The 18,300-nt window shown below is 42.4% G+C and overlaps 1 protein-coding gene across 1 annotated transcript in view; it reads right to left on the reverse strand.

Moving 5' to 3' along the window:
* COL4A2 (collagen, type IV, alpha 2) overlaps positions 1 to 18,300 on the reverse strand; it is a 152,762-nt gene that overhangs the window by 15,347 nt on the left and 119,115 nt on the right. The window contains exons 22-34 of the mRNA XM_009322530.1: positions 17,490 to 17,562; positions 17,298 to 17,404; positions 15,927 to 16,128; positions 15,097 to 15,156; positions 14,251 to 14,313; positions 10,589 to 10,696; positions 8,465 to 8,686; positions 5,247 to 5,408; positions 4,493 to 4,663; positions 3,216 to 3,359; positions 1,844 to 1,969; positions 1,306 to 1,487; positions 361 to 455 (exon numbers count right to left, since the gene is read on the reverse strand). Of these exons, the coding sequence (XP_009320805.1) occupies positions 361 to 455; positions 1,306 to 1,487; positions 1,844 to 1,969; positions 3,216 to 3,359; positions 4,493 to 4,663; positions 5,247 to 5,408; positions 8,465 to 8,686; positions 10,589 to 10,696; positions 14,251 to 14,313; positions 15,097 to 15,156; positions 15,927 to 16,128; positions 17,298 to 17,404; positions 17,490 to 17,562 (1,715 nt within the window). The remainder of the gene's footprint in view (positions 1 to 360; positions 456 to 1,305; positions 1,488 to 1,843; positions 1,970 to 3,215; positions 3,360 to 4,492; positions 4,664 to 5,246; positions 5,409 to 8,464; positions 8,687 to 10,588; positions 10,697 to 14,250; positions 14,314 to 15,096; positions 15,157 to 15,926; positions 16,129 to 17,297; positions 17,405 to 17,489; positions 17,563 to 18,300) is intronic.

Here is an 18,300-nt window from a genome sequence, read left to right on the forward strand (position 1 = left end):
ACCTATTTCAAGGAAAAATGAACACATAAGCGGTAAGGCTTTAATTTAAACAGTATTTCCTGTTGTTTCGAAGGAACTGCAACTTCTGAGGCAAAACTCAGTAATCACTATCTTTCTAGAATAAAAGAAAGGGGAGTAAGTTAAAGAAAACCATAAAGTCTCCAGAACAGCCACCCTCCCTGCCATGGATGGATTTATCCATGGACAGTACATGTTGCATGAAATTAACAGTATTAACTTTTTCACAGCCTCCCACATCTACAATATCATTCTGTAAGACTGTACGAAGACTCTTTAAGACTGAAGACCCCCTAAGACTCTTCAGAACTTAATGTTGAGCATTTGATGGGTAATGAATACAAAGAGCACTCAGATGAGAGAACAAACTCACCTATTTCACCATGTGAGCCAGCAGTACCAAAATGGCCTGAAATTCCTGGAGTACCCTTTTCTCCCTATCATATGATTGAAAACAGGTATCAGTTAATGAGGATGAGTATTTATTCAACCTTCCAAGCAGCACAGTCTGGAAATATTGAAAAAAGGCTATTAAATTTACCATTTTTGAGTTTCCATAGTACTTTATAGAGTCATTTGGCTGAAATCAGTTAAACCAAACCAGTACAAACGAAGGGACAAGTTATGTTTGCAAAGACTTAAGTTTGAAATTGAGAACATGCTGTTACACATATATGGTAGTGAGTCCTGCAGTCCTTGGTTACGAAGAAGTCCTACTGAAATCTAAGGGCAAAGCTACCTGAGAAAGGAACAGAGTTTTTGGCTCTCTTAAATAAATGGTGTCTGTGAGTCTACTGTCAGGCCTTTTGTAAGAGTTTATTTCTTCCAGTGTAACTTATTTTGCAGCCAAAGCGAATCACGGTGGATTACCCTCTAGGAGCTGAGATTCTTAGATTCTTTTACTGTTAGATCAGTGACAGTGAGTAATTTTTGGCAGTGGTACCATCAGTCCTGGGAGAAAGGGAAGAGTAAGCCCAGTGCTGAGAATAATTTTTACCAACCGCTACAGCAACAGGACCAAAGACCTAGAAGGAACTGTCTGGGTCCTCATCGGAAAAAAGCTGGTGCATGAAATTTGGACATCTCCCAGTGAGAAAAGAAAGGAATCTGCTTAATGAACGTTGGAGAGATCAAGCAAAAATATTTGATCTATTTATTCAATTTTTATTGCATTTTTATCTTTGCACTGTAGCTGTTCAGCACAATTTCAAGGGGTGAATGCCACTCCCTAGAGAAGCTTAATGCCAGCTCAAGGACACCCTTATTCCCTCACGGGCATGAACTCACCCTGCCTCCTGTGCTGCCAGGGAAGCCTCTGATGCCAGGAGAGCCGGCTTGACCAGGATAGCCTTTCAGACCTGTCAGCCCTTTCGTGCCGATGTCCCCTTTCACACCGGCCACGTAGCTGGGATGCCCGGGGGACCCTGGAGTTCCTGTTTTTCCGGGAACGCCTGGCATTCCCTTGCTACCTGCAGGCAGGGAAGAAGAAAAATAAAGAAGACTTAAACTATTAAAGCTGGGAAGGCTGACACGCAGCTGCTTGTGTGTAAGAAGTTTTCCTGCTAGTGGCCTTCTCAAAACATGGCACCATGATGCGCTAGTACAAAAAGGCAGCACACGCGCGCGACATAACCCCGCAAAGCTTTCCTCAGGGGTGGCTCTGTGAAACGCAGACTGGAGCTCAGCTTTCGCTGTCAAGAGATTTTGCTGGGGGGGGCTGCAGCACAGTGGTACGATGAGCAGTGAATATTTAATATGGTAACTGAGAAAAGACACCAATCGATAGTCCTGAATGTGCTTGCTTTGTTTTGCTGTGACCACTGACCTTTTAAGCCAAAGAATCCCTTCGTGCCCCTTTCTCCAACATCTCCTTTTTCACCTTTAACTTCCATCATCATGCTGGGCTTGAGCTTTGGGGGTTCTCCTGGGGGGCCTTGATCCCCACGGTCACCTAAAGGGTAAAAAACCCAACCATGTTACAAAAAGCTAGTCAGCAGCACTGTGTTGGAAAAAGTGAACAGAAGAGTGAATTTAGCAAAAAGGGGTTAATAGATAATCTTGCGCAAGCTATGGAAAATCCACTTGCATAAAAAGTTACCTGTGTCACTACAACATGTCAGCAGAACAGTCAAGCATAAGAAAACATGAAAACTGAGTTAAACTTTTGTACATACAGCCCTGGGGAGCTGGACCCAGACTCCTCTGTGATAGATAATATACCTCTCAGCAGATCAGTTAGGTATCATGTGCTTATAAAAAACCAAAAAGCACACTGGAGAAAGCACAGAAAAGTAGGTTAGTTCCAGTGAAAGGGAAACTCTCAGTCAAAAAGCCTTGGGCGAAAGAAAGTGTTTGGATTTGTTACCAGCTATTTTGTTCCTTTTCTTGATTTGAAGGTTAGTGGTGACATCAATAAATAATATCCTGAAGGATGGACCCAAATAGACTGTATGACTGTCATTAGTTCTTTGTGGGATGCAGAGACAGGCCAGCCAACCAGACTGGTCTCCTGTGATCATGCACTGTCTTATACTTCTTCACCAAGACGAATATTTGCACTTTTCATCGCAGGGGCTGTTTTCACACTTGCCTTTTGCTCAGACCTCCCCTGAATTACTGGGAGCACTGTTTTTCTCTGAATTGCAGACCGTTTTTTCTTAAGTACCTATCTCAGGGTCCCTAGAAAGAACATTTTGGCCCTGTGGTAAAGCGTGTATTTAAAGATGATTGTATGCAAAGAAAAGAGGACTCAGTTACAGTTTTCATTTCACTGATGATGGTATCAACTGACATGTTTCTGACTTTTAACTACTTAATTGCCTGGTTTTCTGCATATTTCAGTGCCTTTACAGTGCAACTGGAGCAAAATCTGAATCTTTTCCCCCAAACACTTTACACTTCCTGGGAAAAGGCTCTGTTGAGTTCTGCACATGCCCAGAGGTGCCACTATCTGAGCTCAGCTGAATAAAGAGATGTCTGTCTCCAACCTTAAACATGTAAAGGTTCGCAAAGAAGTAACCTTTCCCTGGGCCTAAAATCCAGGCCTCTCGGCCAGAGGCCCATGTGTGAAATAGGTGGAGGAATGTCTGAGCTAAATTTACCATGTGAAAAATGTGTCTTCTTTGTCTTTGTGTCCCTGTAAAATAGTTCTCCAGATGTGAAAAGCAAACACACTAGTACCACCCATAAGCAAATACCTTTAAAGCCACGTGTGCCCTGTGAGCCTTTATCGCCCCGAGCCCCGAAGAGGCCAAATTCTCCTTTGATTCCCTTGATGCCTGGTCTTCCTTTTAGGCCTGTCATGCCTTTGAAACCATCAATGCCAGGTGAACCTCTTGAGCCTTTAAAGAAAGAAGGGGAAGAGAACTGTTACCTCACTCAGATTTCTGCAAACTAAGTAAATGTGAACCAGCAATGCATGACTAAAATGATATGAAAACTTCAGTGCAGCAGTACCTATTTTTGGGTGCCTTGGTGCCTAGGCAATCTGCAGCTCTAGATCAGGCACCCAAGCTCTCTGAGAGGTAAAGAAGAGCAGGGGGACACTGAACTGCCTCAACTGGCCAAGCGGAGATGTTGTGGAGATGACCAGAACTTAGTGTCTTCTGAAAGATCATTTCAACCCCTCTCCTACAGATAAGCTAGAGAAAGGTACCTAGTTCCACGCAAGGTTTTTAGTCAGCCCGACATGTAGAGATACAAATCATGGGTCTAGGACCGGCTGGCCCTTTCTCACCAAAAATTCCCGTACTCCTCTTCTCTAAACAAGAGGATGCTGTTTTACACGGGTCATACTAACAAATAGATCTTCATTTCTCTCAAATGAGAGCTGATCAGTACTCCAGAGTTGTCCTAGGAAAAAAGTCCTATCTTTCCAACTGATGAAATTGCAACACGCATTTTTAGGCATGCACCCCCCTCTTTGTGTTTAACTTGGCTTCACATGGCATTGAATCCTGTTGAAACTCCCTGTGTGATGTAGACAACTTGCATTATACATAGCGTTTTCACAGCTGGCAAGTGAGAATCTCACCTTCTTTATATGTAAGATTAGTATCCTGGTAAAAGCCAACATTGAGGTCTTGTGTCTGGCATAAGAAAGACACAACTGCCAGCTTTAAACAACTTTAAAGCAAAGGTTTGGGGAAACATCTCTTTAATTTCACTGACAGCCAGTGGGACTGGGACAAGGGAAAGACTTTTGGAGGGAGAAAAGAGTAAATACTGTATATTTTTTAAAAGGAGAAATAAAACAGCCATTGCCCTTCTAAATAGGGCTGCATGTCACAAGCCAGCATTTTGCCAAGCACAACACAGGGGAAAACAGACAGTGACTTTGGAATATATTAGGCATATGACCCTAATTCTTCTGTTTTAAACAGAGGTAGCCCAGCAGAGAACGTGTCCTGTTCATCTCAGCACATAACAGCTTTAAGCAACATTACTTTTTTCAAAGCATCTGTCCAGAGCTCACCTTTCTCTCCTGGAAAGCCATCCATTCCACTTATGCCAGGGGGACCAGTCACACCAGGTATACCTTGTAATCCAGGGTAACCTGTTTCACCTTTGTCACCAGCCAGACCTTTCAGGCCCACGGGGCCAGGAAAACCTTGCTCACCATCTTCTCCTCTAGCACCAGGTGGACCTGCCATGTGAACAGGGAGATTAAAAAGTGTTTGGACATGCATGATGATTTCATACAAGGTAGCTCAAGAGGGAGAAAACTGCTATCCTACCAGCTTCATGTTGAGGGGGGGAAATTAGGATTTTTTTCAGCAAAGAACTGCAGAAATGATTATAAAGACAAAGCAGCTCATCAATGCAAACCAGTCTCACTACCAGCTTGGTTCTGTAGCAACTCCCAACAGGACCTTCCCCTCCTTTTTAATTTAAGAATTAAGCCCCTTGTCCATAAGACTACTCCCATTTGGTAGCTCCCTTCTCTCAGTCTGCCACCAGCAAGCTCTGACCTGGCTTGGTAGGTGGCTATAGAAGGAAAAGCAGCAGTTCTGCCAGTGAGGACCATCATCACCCCTACTTCCCACCTGTGATGCCAGCACAATTTGCAATCACAGTGTCTGCACTATCACTGTCGTTTCCCTGGCTGGGAGTTAAAGTGTGGCATGTGCCACAACCCCAAGCTTAACTTTCCCCTGTGGAAACTATACAGTTGCCCTGCTACAGAGGACTGGCAGGAGAAGTGACACAGGACAGCAATACTTCCTCACCAACAGGTCCTTGAGAGCCAGGCCCACCACCTGGCCCAGGGTTTCCTGGTGGCCCTGGGAATCCACGCGTTCCTGGTGTTCCTGGCAATCCCATCAAACCAGGGAGACCTTGCGGCCCTGGATCTCCTTTGGGTCCTGGCAAACCTGGGTTACCATCTGCTCCTAAAATACCATAGTCATGCATTAGTGAGTGTAAATATCTAGAGAGATGATTATTACATATCACTTCTGTGTATGCACTAGTCTTTCAGGGTATGTTTTTCCTCTGAAAATTCAGTGAGAACAGGAAAAGCAAATTAAAAGACTGCTCATTAGTTTTAAAATAATTGACATTACCAGTACTGATCTCAATATTTGCATCGGAAAAGTTGACTGGCTCTTTCAAATGAATGGAACAATTTGGCACCAGGCAGATATAGATGGAGCAGGTCTCTTCCACTTTTCACCCCAATAATTCTGTAATTCCTGATCTCTCTCCTGATCACATACATCTTTGTAAGAATTGAATCAAGCAGCTGACTGAACCACTGAAATAATGCTCTATAACTTTTCTAAAACGTGATAGGCAGGAATGGGAACATTTAAGGCAGACGGTGGGTTCTGGTTTTGTGTTATTGTTCAGAAGTTTTCAAGTAAGGTCGTTACAAGGCATTGTTGTAAGATTCATACAAATTCCTAAGCAAAAAGGCCCTGATTCTACAAGACTTATTGCACTGGGTGAAAACTTACATCTCTACGAGGTAAGAGCAAAGGGTGTCAAGATTCAAAAGGTAATGATGCCTGCTTTGCATTCAGATTGGAGAAGCAGCAGCGTACAAGACCTCAAAAGTACATGGCACTTAAAATCCAGGCCAAGTGGATCTGCTTCTCTTTATTCTCTTTATAGCTAGAGAAGTGGGCCTGTGTGAACCTCATGAGGTTTAACAAGGCCAAGTGCAAGGTCCTGCACCTGGGTCGGGGCAACCCCAACTCCTGTATCAATACAGGCTGGGGGATGAAGGGATTGAGAGCAGCCCTGCTGAGAAGGACTTGGGGGTACTGGTGGGTGAAAAGCTGGACATGAGCCAGCAATGTGCTCTCGCTGCCCAGAAGGCCAATTGTATCCTGGGCTGCATCAAGAAAAGCGTGGCCAGCAGGTTGAGGGAGGTGATTCTGCCCCTCTACTCTGCTCTGGTGAGACCCCACCTGGAGTACTGCGTCCAGCTCTGGAGCCCTCAGCATAAGAAAGACACGGACCTGTTGGAGCAGGTCCAGAGGAGGGCCACAAAAATGATCAGGGGGGTGGAACACCTCTTCTATGAAGAAAGGCTGAGAGAGTTGGGGTTGTTCAGCCTGGAGAAGAGAAGGCTTCGGGGAGACCTTATTGCAGCCTATCAGTACTTAAAGGGGGCTTATAAAAAAGATGGCGGCAAACTTTTTAGCAGGGCCTGTTGTGCCAGGACAAGGGGGAATGGCTTTAAACTAAAGGGGGGTAGATTTAGACTAGATAGAAGGAAGAAATTTTTTACGCTGAGGGTGGTGAAACACTGGCACGGGTTGCCCAGAGAGGTGGTGGATGCCCCATCCCTGGAAACAGTCAAGGTTAGGTTGGACGGGGCTCTGAGCAACCTGATCTAGTTGAAGATGTCCCTGCTCGTGGCAGGGGGGTTGGACTAGATGACCTTCAGAGGTCCCTTCCAACCCAAACTATTCTATGATTCTATGATTCTATTCAGGTTTTACATCAGCGTAGGTCCATTGGCTTGACTGTAGTTAAGTGTGCTTTATAACTGAGATCACATAAGGTGAGTTTTCTCAATAGAATACAGGCTTTAGCTCTCCATTCTGAGGGGCTAGTAGTTAAAGTGGCATAGATGATATAAAGGAATCACTAGCCACTTCATATAAAACTAAAAAAAAAAAGACTCACAAAAATTCACATGATTTTTTTGGAGCCATTCTGCCAGAACTGTAAAATCAATCAAGAACAGACAAACTAGTAATGCTTTTTCTTTTCAGTGTACTTATTTTTTGTTATTATTGAAAACTTAGTTCTACAGAAATGCTTAGAAAGAATGTACAAGGTCACCCAATTTTTTTTTCCTTTTCAATCCATGTTTCACCTTGAATTTATTCCCCTCTTCAGAGGTGTTAGTGATGTTTTCTGCCTTTTCTCAAACTTGCCAAGTGCCACAGAGCTGCCTTCATCTCTTTCCTTCACTCTGGGGCTCTACTGAATGTGAAACCAGCTCTCCTCACTTCAAATAACTCACATAAGATGATGCTCTTCTTTTCTTTTTTTATTTGTATTGAAAATCATGAGAAGAGTCTCCAAAGCAGGTTCCTGTGATATACCTCCTTGCTTTGAGCTAGTCACACAATTATTACTCCTTTCTCACTTCCACAACAGGGCAAGGGGGTAATCAGCAGTCCTAAATTTAACTGTGTGTCCAAATGCTAGTGGAACTGTGTAGCAGGGGATGCGTAATTCCCACATGTGCTTTTGAAAGCCCTCCACAGAATTCAGAGAGCGACAAAGTCAGATTTTGTGGAGAAACTATGGTTTTCTCTGTTTTCTATAGGGAGTTCAGTGTGTTTTTTAAGCTCTGTGAAATAATGAAATAAAATGAACACCCTGAAGTTATGAATAAGTATATAATGTTATCTTTTTCTTGTTCCTGAGTGCCCAAAGACTGACCAGGTAAAATGGCTTATTAACATTTACTAAACACTATGTTCTCTTAGTTAAAATTTACAAATGCTGCACTAGTGCAATGTGCTATTCTGCAAAGCCATGTATTATCCAAACAACTTCTGGCATGGGAAACAATCTCAGTATTATGCAGTATGTAAGTGAAAATTCAGGATAACAACTATATCACCATTCCCTTAACTACAGTGGGAAAAATTAACAGTACATCCGAACACAACAAAGATGAGCAAAATCTGGTTCTCTGGTATCCTATTGTAGCTGATGTCATGTAGTGCAATGTGAAGGAGTGCTGGTCATAAGCAATGGATCTCCAGAAGGTGTTGGAGGAGGAGCCAGGCATATTGGTAACAGTTGAGGTAGACGGGGAAGGGATGGAAGATCATCAGGCACTGGGATTTGATGCTGGGGTCCTCAGTATCTCCAACGCATCCTAACACGGTCTCTTACTACTCTCACGTCTCTATAATTTGGCTACATTTATATCACACTCTTACTCAAACATTTCTTTATTTGAAGTAGCTGTTACCTCTAGTTCCTGGTATTCCTTGATCTCCTGGTGAGCCTTTCAACCCTGGGAAGCCAGGGAGCCCGACATCCCCTCGGGAACCTGCTGCTGCTCCTAAAACGTCACCAGGCAAGCCCTTCAGTCCTGCCGCTCCCGGAGCACCAGATTTTCCTGTAAGGCCTGGGTGTCCCTGCAGTCCAGGTAGACCGTTCGGGCCCCTGTCTCCCCTGGGCCCAGTAAAACCTATAAATAAAACACGGATTAGGCATCACAGGGTTCACTACAAATGGAGTTCAAATCCTAGATACACCGTCATAACGCCTTTTATATTATTGTAATTTCCCCTAGTTCTTAGCAGAAACCTGTAGAATCAAACAAAGTGTTAGATAAATGTTTTTAAACCATGTAGCATTTATAAGAACATTTGACCAAATGTGGAAATCGGCCGAAGTTACAGGTGACCCCTCAGGATACCTAGTGTCTGGGTGATAAAACATCCACAGCTCCAAGCACAGTTACTTCTGTGCAACTATTTTGACATGGCTATTGCAGCATTTTATAAATGTCTTTTTCTGTAAGGGCAAAAAACCAGTTCCTGTACACAAAAACCTGGTTTGATATGCAGCAGGGGTAAGACATTTCAGGGAGTCAAATTTGAAAAGATAAATGAGGAGTGAATGCATATTGGTACACTGGGAAGACCTGGGGGGGTTGCCCAGATGGGTCATTGCTGTTGCTGTTCCCCACACATCTCAAGGGCCCAATGCCAATTGCTTCATACTGTTGATGAAGGAACGCCACCGTCCCTGTCCTCCACGCTGTAGGTGAATGACTGGGAGGGCACAGGCCTCCATTACGACAAATGACATGGGAAAGGCTTCTTGTGGACTGGGAAACTGGACCTGGACTGGAAGTTAAGTCCAAGCACTGGTGAAAGACTGTATGGAAGACTGCAGAAAATTGGTCTAAGTGCTGACCACCCTGTGGCCTGTGAGCCATATGGTGTGGGAGCCCTAATTTAGCATTTAGAGCACTTTGCAGAGCTTAGCAGAAATACAGGTTCATGGTCCTGCCCTGCGCTGCACAGACCCATGTTTTATGATGCATCCCTTGCCTGTTGACCAGGACATGCATCAGCTCTTCTTTTGCTTTCTCTTTTGCTACTACAGATGCTGTAGATGAGCCTAGAGAATACTTTCAGGTCGTGTGCTGCCTTAGGGTGAAGCAGCACCTGGGCACTGGATTTGGGAACGTTTGCAGCCCTTTGGTATCTATGAGGATTTAGGACTTGGAAAACAGACAGATGGAAAGAATTTCTAAAGAGCTCCTAAATTAAGTTGCATCAATGGCTTCTGAATTGTGCTACAGAAAAAACTCAGTGCCCATTTCTCTGACCAAATTAACCTGGTCAACCACAGGGAAGTGGTAGTTTCTGGCAGTAACTCTTGCTGGACTGACTGATGATCCATGAACATACCCACTGCAGCTTATATATGTGTGCAGAGGCACTATTTTAGGCTCATCTGACTTACTATCTACGAACAGATCAACTATACATGCAATTAATTGATGTGTCTTGAACATCCTGGAACCTCTGGAGATATACAGAAGCCCTGGGATTTAATCTGTACCTATTACAGGCTAGCATAAAATATGACAGGCACTGAACACCTGCAAACACTGTTTGGAAACACAGCCGCCTATGGGCAGGGTGAGTAGCTAGTACCCTGCCTTTGATATGTCCAGTATAATTTATACTAATGCTGGAAGGAGTTAAATACAAATACTAATACTAGTATTTTCTTCCTTTCTGCATCATTATTCTGAGTATATTCCATTTGGAATCTGAAATATCTTGTTATTGAATTCCTTTATTTCTATGTGAACTTCATTAATTTTTACTGTCACATTTATCATTTTGCACTATAAAGCAGATTTTAAAAGGCTGGCATCTATGTTACTTCTCATCATTATAGAAGTTGCAGGAAATCCTTTTGGATTTGAAAAGTAGCAGTTTTGTATAATGTTGTTTGCACGTGGAAGGGAAGATAAGTGAAAATGTATCTGGAATCAAGTTTTTGTGTTTCAGTGACTGTAGTAAAGAGGTCAAAAGTATATGAAGAACAAATAATTATTTCAAGATACCTGGAGGACCTGGGAATCCTTCCCGACCTGGATCACCTCGTGTACCATTTAGCCCTGGGTATCCCACTGGACCTGGATCACCTGGGAATCCTCTTGCACCTTTTGCACCTAAATTATAGAAAAGAAAGTAAGAAAGTGTGATCTGAACAAACAAACCAGAAATATGCATATAATGTAACAAAAGGTAGTGGTAAATATCATCATGATGTGTTTCCGGATGCAAAGATGAAACTTTTTTTTTTAAAATTTAATGGGACTATACTGTAGCTCTTTAGCAGTATTCAAGATCCCAAGACATGGACAAAAAATCTAGGCTAAGTGCTCTTACAAACATGGATTAACCTGACTTAAAGACTAATGATATGGAGACTACTAGGGTCAAAATTATTAGTCTCACAGACTTTTGGATACTTTTAATATTTTGTAAATTAAGGCTTTTAGCTTAAGGTCAAAAGGCAAAGAATAATGCTCAACAGAAACGGGCACAGATGAGATGCTGTAGGAGGAACAAATTTTTCCCTTCCCTGCTAAACTGATCACAGAACAAGAGCAGACTGGTTTAGATAAGCACGGAACAGAAATGTAAGGCTGAAGGTTAGATCTAATCATCCTAGAAACTGAATACAAATTAACTAGCCTACTTACTATATTTGTAACAGTACAGGTCTATAGCTTCGGTAGTAAAAGAAGGGCTGTGCCCTGAAAAAGTGTTCCTCTGGCACTGAACTCATCTTCATACCGAGTTATCTCCTGACAGGTAAAATGAGACCTCGCTTCCTTGTGATGTAGTATTTGACAGTTGGGTAAGGGCAAATATTACTGTTTCTTAACATCTCAAAACCTGCAAGCATTTCGCAGGATTCTTTTGTTAAGTTTATAAAATTATATTATTTATTTCTTTTTTTCCATGCAATAGTTTTATTACATGAGTCTCAGTAATTCATTGTATTCCAAGATCAAGATTTTTTGGTATAATTCTTTGAAAATAATTCCTGTGGAATGCTTTGTTTCCCTACCCTCCCCAGCTCCTCGAACTCTTTAGTTCCCAGCACAGGCTTGAAGGTCAACAACATGCTTTAGCATTTTAAGTGTTGTTGCTTAGCATCACCGTGAATTACAGCTAATTTATTTATTTATTACACTGAAAACAAATTTCTCCACCTCTAACTATGACAAACCAAGGAAAATATTACTGGAATTTTGATACTTTTTTCCACTTCAGTTTTCTGAATTTCCATTATTTAACCATGATTTTTTGCAGTTTTAGCTGTTGTTTGTGAAGGCGAGAAGGAAACCTTTAAAAAGACCACAGATAAGGTGCGCGTAAACAGCCAATGCAGTGTGAATAGCATTTTCCCAGTGCTGTACAGGACAATTGTTCTCTCCCGTATACGAACAATAACTTCTTAGAAAGCAGTTAAAGGAAATATCCTAGGCTTTCAGGTCTCAATGAAAAATTCTAATGTGCCTCTTACCCAAATAGCATCTTGGTCTTGTTTCCCATCTGTAATAACTGACTTCCATTCATTCTTTTCAGTATTGCACTAATTAAAAAGCCGTGTTAGAGAAAGAAGGCGGCAGATGGAGAATGCAACCACTGCTTACCACATATTTCAGTAACTCATTATGTGATGTTAGCTGGTGTTAACATGTTGTGCCAAACAGTGGTAAGAAAAAGTTTTTATTTTTGACCAATGTTTAGCTTGCAAGCACTTTAGCTGTATGTTTGAAACAGAAAACAACTTAAACATTTTATTCAACAGCGGCCACGTAGGTCTTGAGACTGCTGAATAACCAGGATGTAACTTAGGGTGGGCTGTGTATGTTGCCAGGAATTTCAAAGGAACACAAGGACATGAGGGTGTGAGGCTATAAAGGTGACTCCTTGCTTGATACACTGGGTGCCACCAGCACCTAGGACACTGAGAGACTTGATTTTCTATAGCAGAGCTTCATTCTGGCTGAAAAGAAGGTGGAAAATCTTGTGGACAAAACCACATCACTCTAAGCAGACAATAAAAATAGTGTAAAGGAGGTGTCGGTGCTTTTGTGTCAATCCAGATAACGTGGGTAGGAATGATGCTCCAGGAAACTACATTGAGACAGCTACGGCAACAAGAAGCCACGGAAAGTTGTAAAATGTGTCCTGTTCCTCATGGGTTTCCAGCTCCAGAACAGCTTCAGGTTGAAAGGCAGCTAGGAACAGTTCTGCACTGGGCTCAGCAAGGGGCCTTTTCCAGTTTTTAGAGGGAAGGGATGCAAAACAAATCTTAAAATTACTAAAACATACAAGCTGACAGAGAAAGATTTGTTAAAGAGCTAACCAAGAGTACAAAATATAAAACACAGGAAAACAGCGTCACTGTTACAGCAGTCTTACAGCTAGGAGTTAAATCTGACTGTGTTCGCTGAAAGAAAAAACCTCAAGTTCATGTGAATGAAAGAATAAACGAATCATCATACTCAGAAAAAAAATTACAAAAATGCCAAAGAAAACAACCTTCAGAAGCATCGATCCTAACAACAAACTAAGGCATTAGGACTAAGGAAACATAGGTCAGAGAGACACATCATCTTTCAACAGAGATAAAATGTTCCCTTTTAAGATCCATTAGTCTGTGATATATCAATCCATCAATCCATGCATGCCATAATAAACCTTGTGCTAGCAAAAAAAAAGCTTCACCTTAAAATGTATAGTCCAGATCTCTGACCTTGGCTAAAGCACAGGGGGCACAGGAACGGGTGCATCAAGAATTTTACATTTCCCAAACTCTGAAGAACGCAGTTATGGTTTTTGTCAGTACCTTTACCAGCTGGCGATGAGAAGGATTTACTGAAAAACAGCTTTACTGCTTAGGCTGGGAGTACGTAAGCTTATAGGAACTACCAGTGCTGGTCAGAGGTTCCCTTTTCAAGGTCAATTGTTATGACCACTGAGCACACCTTGTCCACGTTTCTTTCAATTCCATCTCACACAGTCCTGTAGACCCTGTCCCCACCTCCTCTTCCTCTTCCTTTCGGAAAGAGGTGGGGAACCCTCAGTGCTGGGAAGGCCCAAGATCACCAGATGGTCCCTCTGGGCTAGGGTGGACCAGCTCTGCAAGGAAGGTGTGTGTGGCTACAGACAGCACAACTGCATTTCGTTGGACAACCTGGTCCATTACACCGAGCTCCGGTAAAGACTTTAGGCTCACACTTGCTGAAGGCGCTCTTTATATCACACAAGGAAGAATAGTAAGAAGAATCTGCCACAGTCCTCCACTACAACCTTTTATCACCCTGCTCTCAGAGGACAGGATTTTCCTTGTGAGGTGTCCAGTCAGCTCAGAGAGAGACCTCGGTATACCCTCTACCAATAAACTTGTAGACTCTCTCTGTATATTCTCACTTACTTGCACGTGGAGAATAGCAAATGGGCTGTCCTTTCTGTCTTCTGTTTCATGGCTGACACTCATTAGCAAAGGTAGACTTAGCTCAGGAACAGTGCGGCCACCTGGGCCGCACATTGCTTAGATCTCTCTGCTGGCTTCAAGTTAACGCTGTCCTCTATTGTAATTTCTAAAACTTGCTGCCTGCTAAGGCTCAACTTTAATCGATCTGGCAAGATCTCCCTCAAAACGTAGTGTATGTGGGTAACAAAGGTGAAGGCAAAATGTTACCTGTGGTTCCTGGCAGTCCTGGCTTGCCTTGGGATCCCTTTGGTGGCCTCACACAGCCCGCGCCTGCAAACAAAGAGGGTTAGTTGCACCGTACATGCTCATATGCTACCTCTCATCAGCTCTGCGCCTGCAGTTGAGACAACATCATTAAAGCAGGTGAGGGAAATTAACAGGCAAAATGCTAATTTAAAGAAGTTTTATTCTTCATTAAAAAAAAAAAATTGGTCATGGGTGGCATTTTCAAGGGAGCCCTCAAGCTGAGCTCCACCCGAAGGGCTGCTCTTCTGCCTATTTTACAGGGGCTATGGTGGCTGCTCCAGTTAGACCGGCATGGGAAGGGTAGTCCAACCTTATGGATGACAGTATTTGTCAGAATAAGAGAGACACTTTGTTTCCCTGTGGGCAATTTATACCCCTGAAGCAATCAAGTCAATTTTTGGTACAAATGAAGGGTTTTGTTCTTTATATGTCAAATTGCACTGAAAATCTTCACTCAAAGTTCTTCTTTAAAAAAAGTTGCTTAAATTTTCTTGGGCATCTAATTTCTGGGACTGTTGTTATAGATTGCATGGTAATCATTATTTTGTCACAATAAACACTCAGGAGCAATGAAATAAAGAATTTCTGAATTGCAGAGCTAAAACTGCAATAATTTTAGAACATGTTCAATTTGATTAAATTACTTTAGAGCTACGTACAGTATATGCATGGTTATTTGTGACCTGAAGTTCAAATAATTTACAATCAAGAGCATCCAAAACAGTCATCAGAGAGAAAGTATCAAGCCATAAGAACAGCATAAGACTAAATATTAAAATATATTCAAGCCATTTGTATGTACGGTACCTGACCATATTGGCTCGGTTCCATCTCCTCTAGAAAAGTCTTCAGTGACCTGCCCACAGTCTATGAGCAAAGAATGGGAAAAAACAGTTATTATTTAAAAGAGAAAAATGTAAAATGCTCTCAATTCTAACCAAAATGTCTATTACAACATCAGATAATTTATTCTTTTATGTATTATGCATACATAAAACACAAACTATTTGCTATAACATACTGGAACTCTCTATCCATATATTAATTTAGATCCAGGCCTGAAACCTAACCCCGTCAGATTTAGGAGGCTATGTGTCCCATGCACTGTGTAGGGTTGGCAGGTGCCTGCTCTGGCTTGAATATTCCGCCAGGCATCTCGAAGTCAAGCAATAAAACTCTGAGCCTGAGCTCTTGTGAATGTAGCCCTGGCATTCTTATGCTGGAAGGGACTTGGAAAGCTGCACAGGTACTATGAAGAGCTCTGAAGGATGGATACATGATTTTCTCTGGTCAATTAAAATATTATGTTGGATGAGGAAGACCAGAGAAAACCACCTGTGACTACCCCAATGGCAGGACATTGCTCCGTTGCCTCCAACTGCTTGAAACCTGAAAGATGCTACTTGCTGGCACTAACACATGCATTCGTGCTATTTCAATACCTGACATGAAACTACTGGGACTTCTGAAGTATTTCCTTCTTTAAGATTTCTGGACAACTAATACAACCAACCCCTTTTTACCCACATAACCCCCCACCAACTGCTACCTTTTCAACAGTGTGCTGTACAGATGCTGCACACAATTCAGTAATGACCTCCCGTGGCTTTGATGTAAGACAGAGTGATGTCTCTTACCTAGTTGGCCAGGCTCTCCTGGCAGACCGGGCAGACCTGGAGGTCCCGGGTTTCCATCTTGTCCATGGTCACCTGGAGGACCCCGGTACCCTTTTGGACCAGGAAATCCTTCACCCGGCAGGCCTCCTTCTCCTGGAAAGCCCTTTGGGCCTAATTCGCCTGGATAACCAGGATCGCCAGGGAAACCTCTGATACCATCACCCTGTGGGAAGTGAACGGAGGTGGTCACTCCTGACTTTGCTGAGAAACAAACAAAACTCACATAGTTGAACTACTCTCATGAATAACATCTTACAGGCAGTAATTCCTCAGGTGTTGCATCCCAGCTCTTTAAATCAACATTGCAAATAAAATATATTTGAAATAATCTGACTTTAATTTAGAACCCATGGCAGAAAAGGCATGAGAGAAGCACTCTTACAAGGATCATTCCCCTAAAAATGTTGGTCTGTGAATGGCACTTGGGCAATAGGAATCACTGCTGTGGAGAGGCTTACTACCCTTTCTGAAAAGCTGCAAGTGCGTTTTGGGGAAACCACATGCATCGCTAGAGATGTTCTGGTGTGGCATTTACTTCTGAGACCTTGAGAAAAGCCGACATAAAATTGCGCCCAAATGGGCAGATTTTTTCTTTGTCTACTCCTCTAGTGATATTTCTACACTATTGAATCAACATCTTACGAACATCACTAGAAAACGTTTCCACCCTCAGAAGTAATATAAAGTACTATCTTTACTGGTAGTAAAAAGCACTGTGGTCCAGATTGGATGATATGGTTCTCGCCCGTCTTCAAATATGATGTAAGAGCATCCCCGTGGTCCAAAACAGCATTTATGCTGGGCGAGATGAATTCTTCTTGCAAAGTATTTAACTTTTTCTTTTGCCTACAGAAGCAGCTTAGAAAACGAACTAAGACTGCATGTCTAACTTCTAGATGGCTACAGTTAGGTGAGGTGCTATCAAGCAACCTACATTTTGAGGACATAAAATTGTAGTAAATTTTGCTTTTCTTTAACTCAGTCATAACAAAGCTGTTGAAGTTCAGTCACACAGAATCTCTCTTAGACAATGCTAGAAGGAGTCACTAATAAACTACTAATTATCACAAACTAACCAGTAATAACAAGCTGGCCTAAATGGGTTATACGCTACTACTTAGTTGTTTAAATAAAATGGAAATAAAAGTGAAAGATTGTTCTAAAAACCCTGAGTGTAAACCTGATGTTTAATATATCAATAACCAGCAAAGCCAGTCTAGTTGTACATCGTTATCTGTGAAAGAAGGATAGCCTGGTGATCATAACCCCTCAGAATTAAATGCGTTAGTAATTGAGTGTGGCAGAAATGATTTAGCTGTATTTGCTACTTACCGGAAGGCCAGGCTGTCCTGGTAAACCATCTAATCCATCTCTGCCTGGGAAACCATCTTCACCTCTGATACCAGGCAGCCCAGGATCTCCTCGGATTCCTTTGGTGCCTAAAAAAGACCTTTCATTGTGAGATCAATCTCTCATGAAAGGTATAAATGACAGCAAAATACACGATATGAATTTTTACTCTACCTTTAGTAGTTATGTGTAAAGAAACTCCCTTTTCTCCTTTTGGTCCAGGAAATCCATCTTGGCCCGAAAATCCCTGGTATTACATACATTGAAAAAAAAAAAAAGAAACACAACCACTTATGAAATAAGTATCAAGATTTGCATTTCCACTGTCCTGCTTTAAAAAAAAAGTCTCCTTAAATTTTACTGCTTTCCCACTACTTTCTGTGAATGATTTCCTCTTCAGTAATCCCATTCTTGTGCCTGAATCTTTATTAATATGCTCTAACTAGGACCAAGGTCTATGTGGCATGGTAGGGGAGCTTCTGCATGAGGATGGCATTGGGACAGCTGTGGCTTTCCATGAGCTAGAGTCCTAGCAGCAGATGACTGCAGCTGCAGAACTGCATTGGAGAAAACATGGTAAATTACTCAGTGTTAGCCACTAAAGAAAATGCTGTAAGCAACACTTTGGCACCATGGAAGCAAAACTCAGGGTTATATTGACCTGCAGTTCCTCCTGCCCACCACTACAAAAGAGGACAGCCTCATAGCTGGCAGTGGATTGTGATTCACAACACTGTTGTGGGGCTGAGAAGTAGCACCGTCTTCATTTACCAGACACAAGAACCTGGGCACAGAGTGATTAAGTGACCGGCCCTAAACCACAGACCTGTGGGAAAGGTTTTGGTCAGAAGGGAGAGCTGAAGGTCCCTGGTCCAACCCAGCACTTGGAGTTAGAGCAGGTTGCTCAGGGCCTTGCCTAGTTGAGCTTTGAACATCTCCAAGGAGGGAGATTTCCTCTCTTGCAAAGGCAAACTGTGGTGAAGCT

Source organism: Pygoscelis adeliae, unplaced genomic scaffold (assembly GCF_000699105.1).
Source record: "Pygoscelis adeliae isolate BGI_AS28 unplaced genomic scaffold, ASM69910v1 Scaffold424, whole genome shotgun sequence".
In the NCBI taxonomy this organism is placed as follows: Eukaryota; Metazoa; Chordata; class Aves; order Sphenisciformes; family Spheniscidae; genus Pygoscelis; species Pygoscelis adeliae.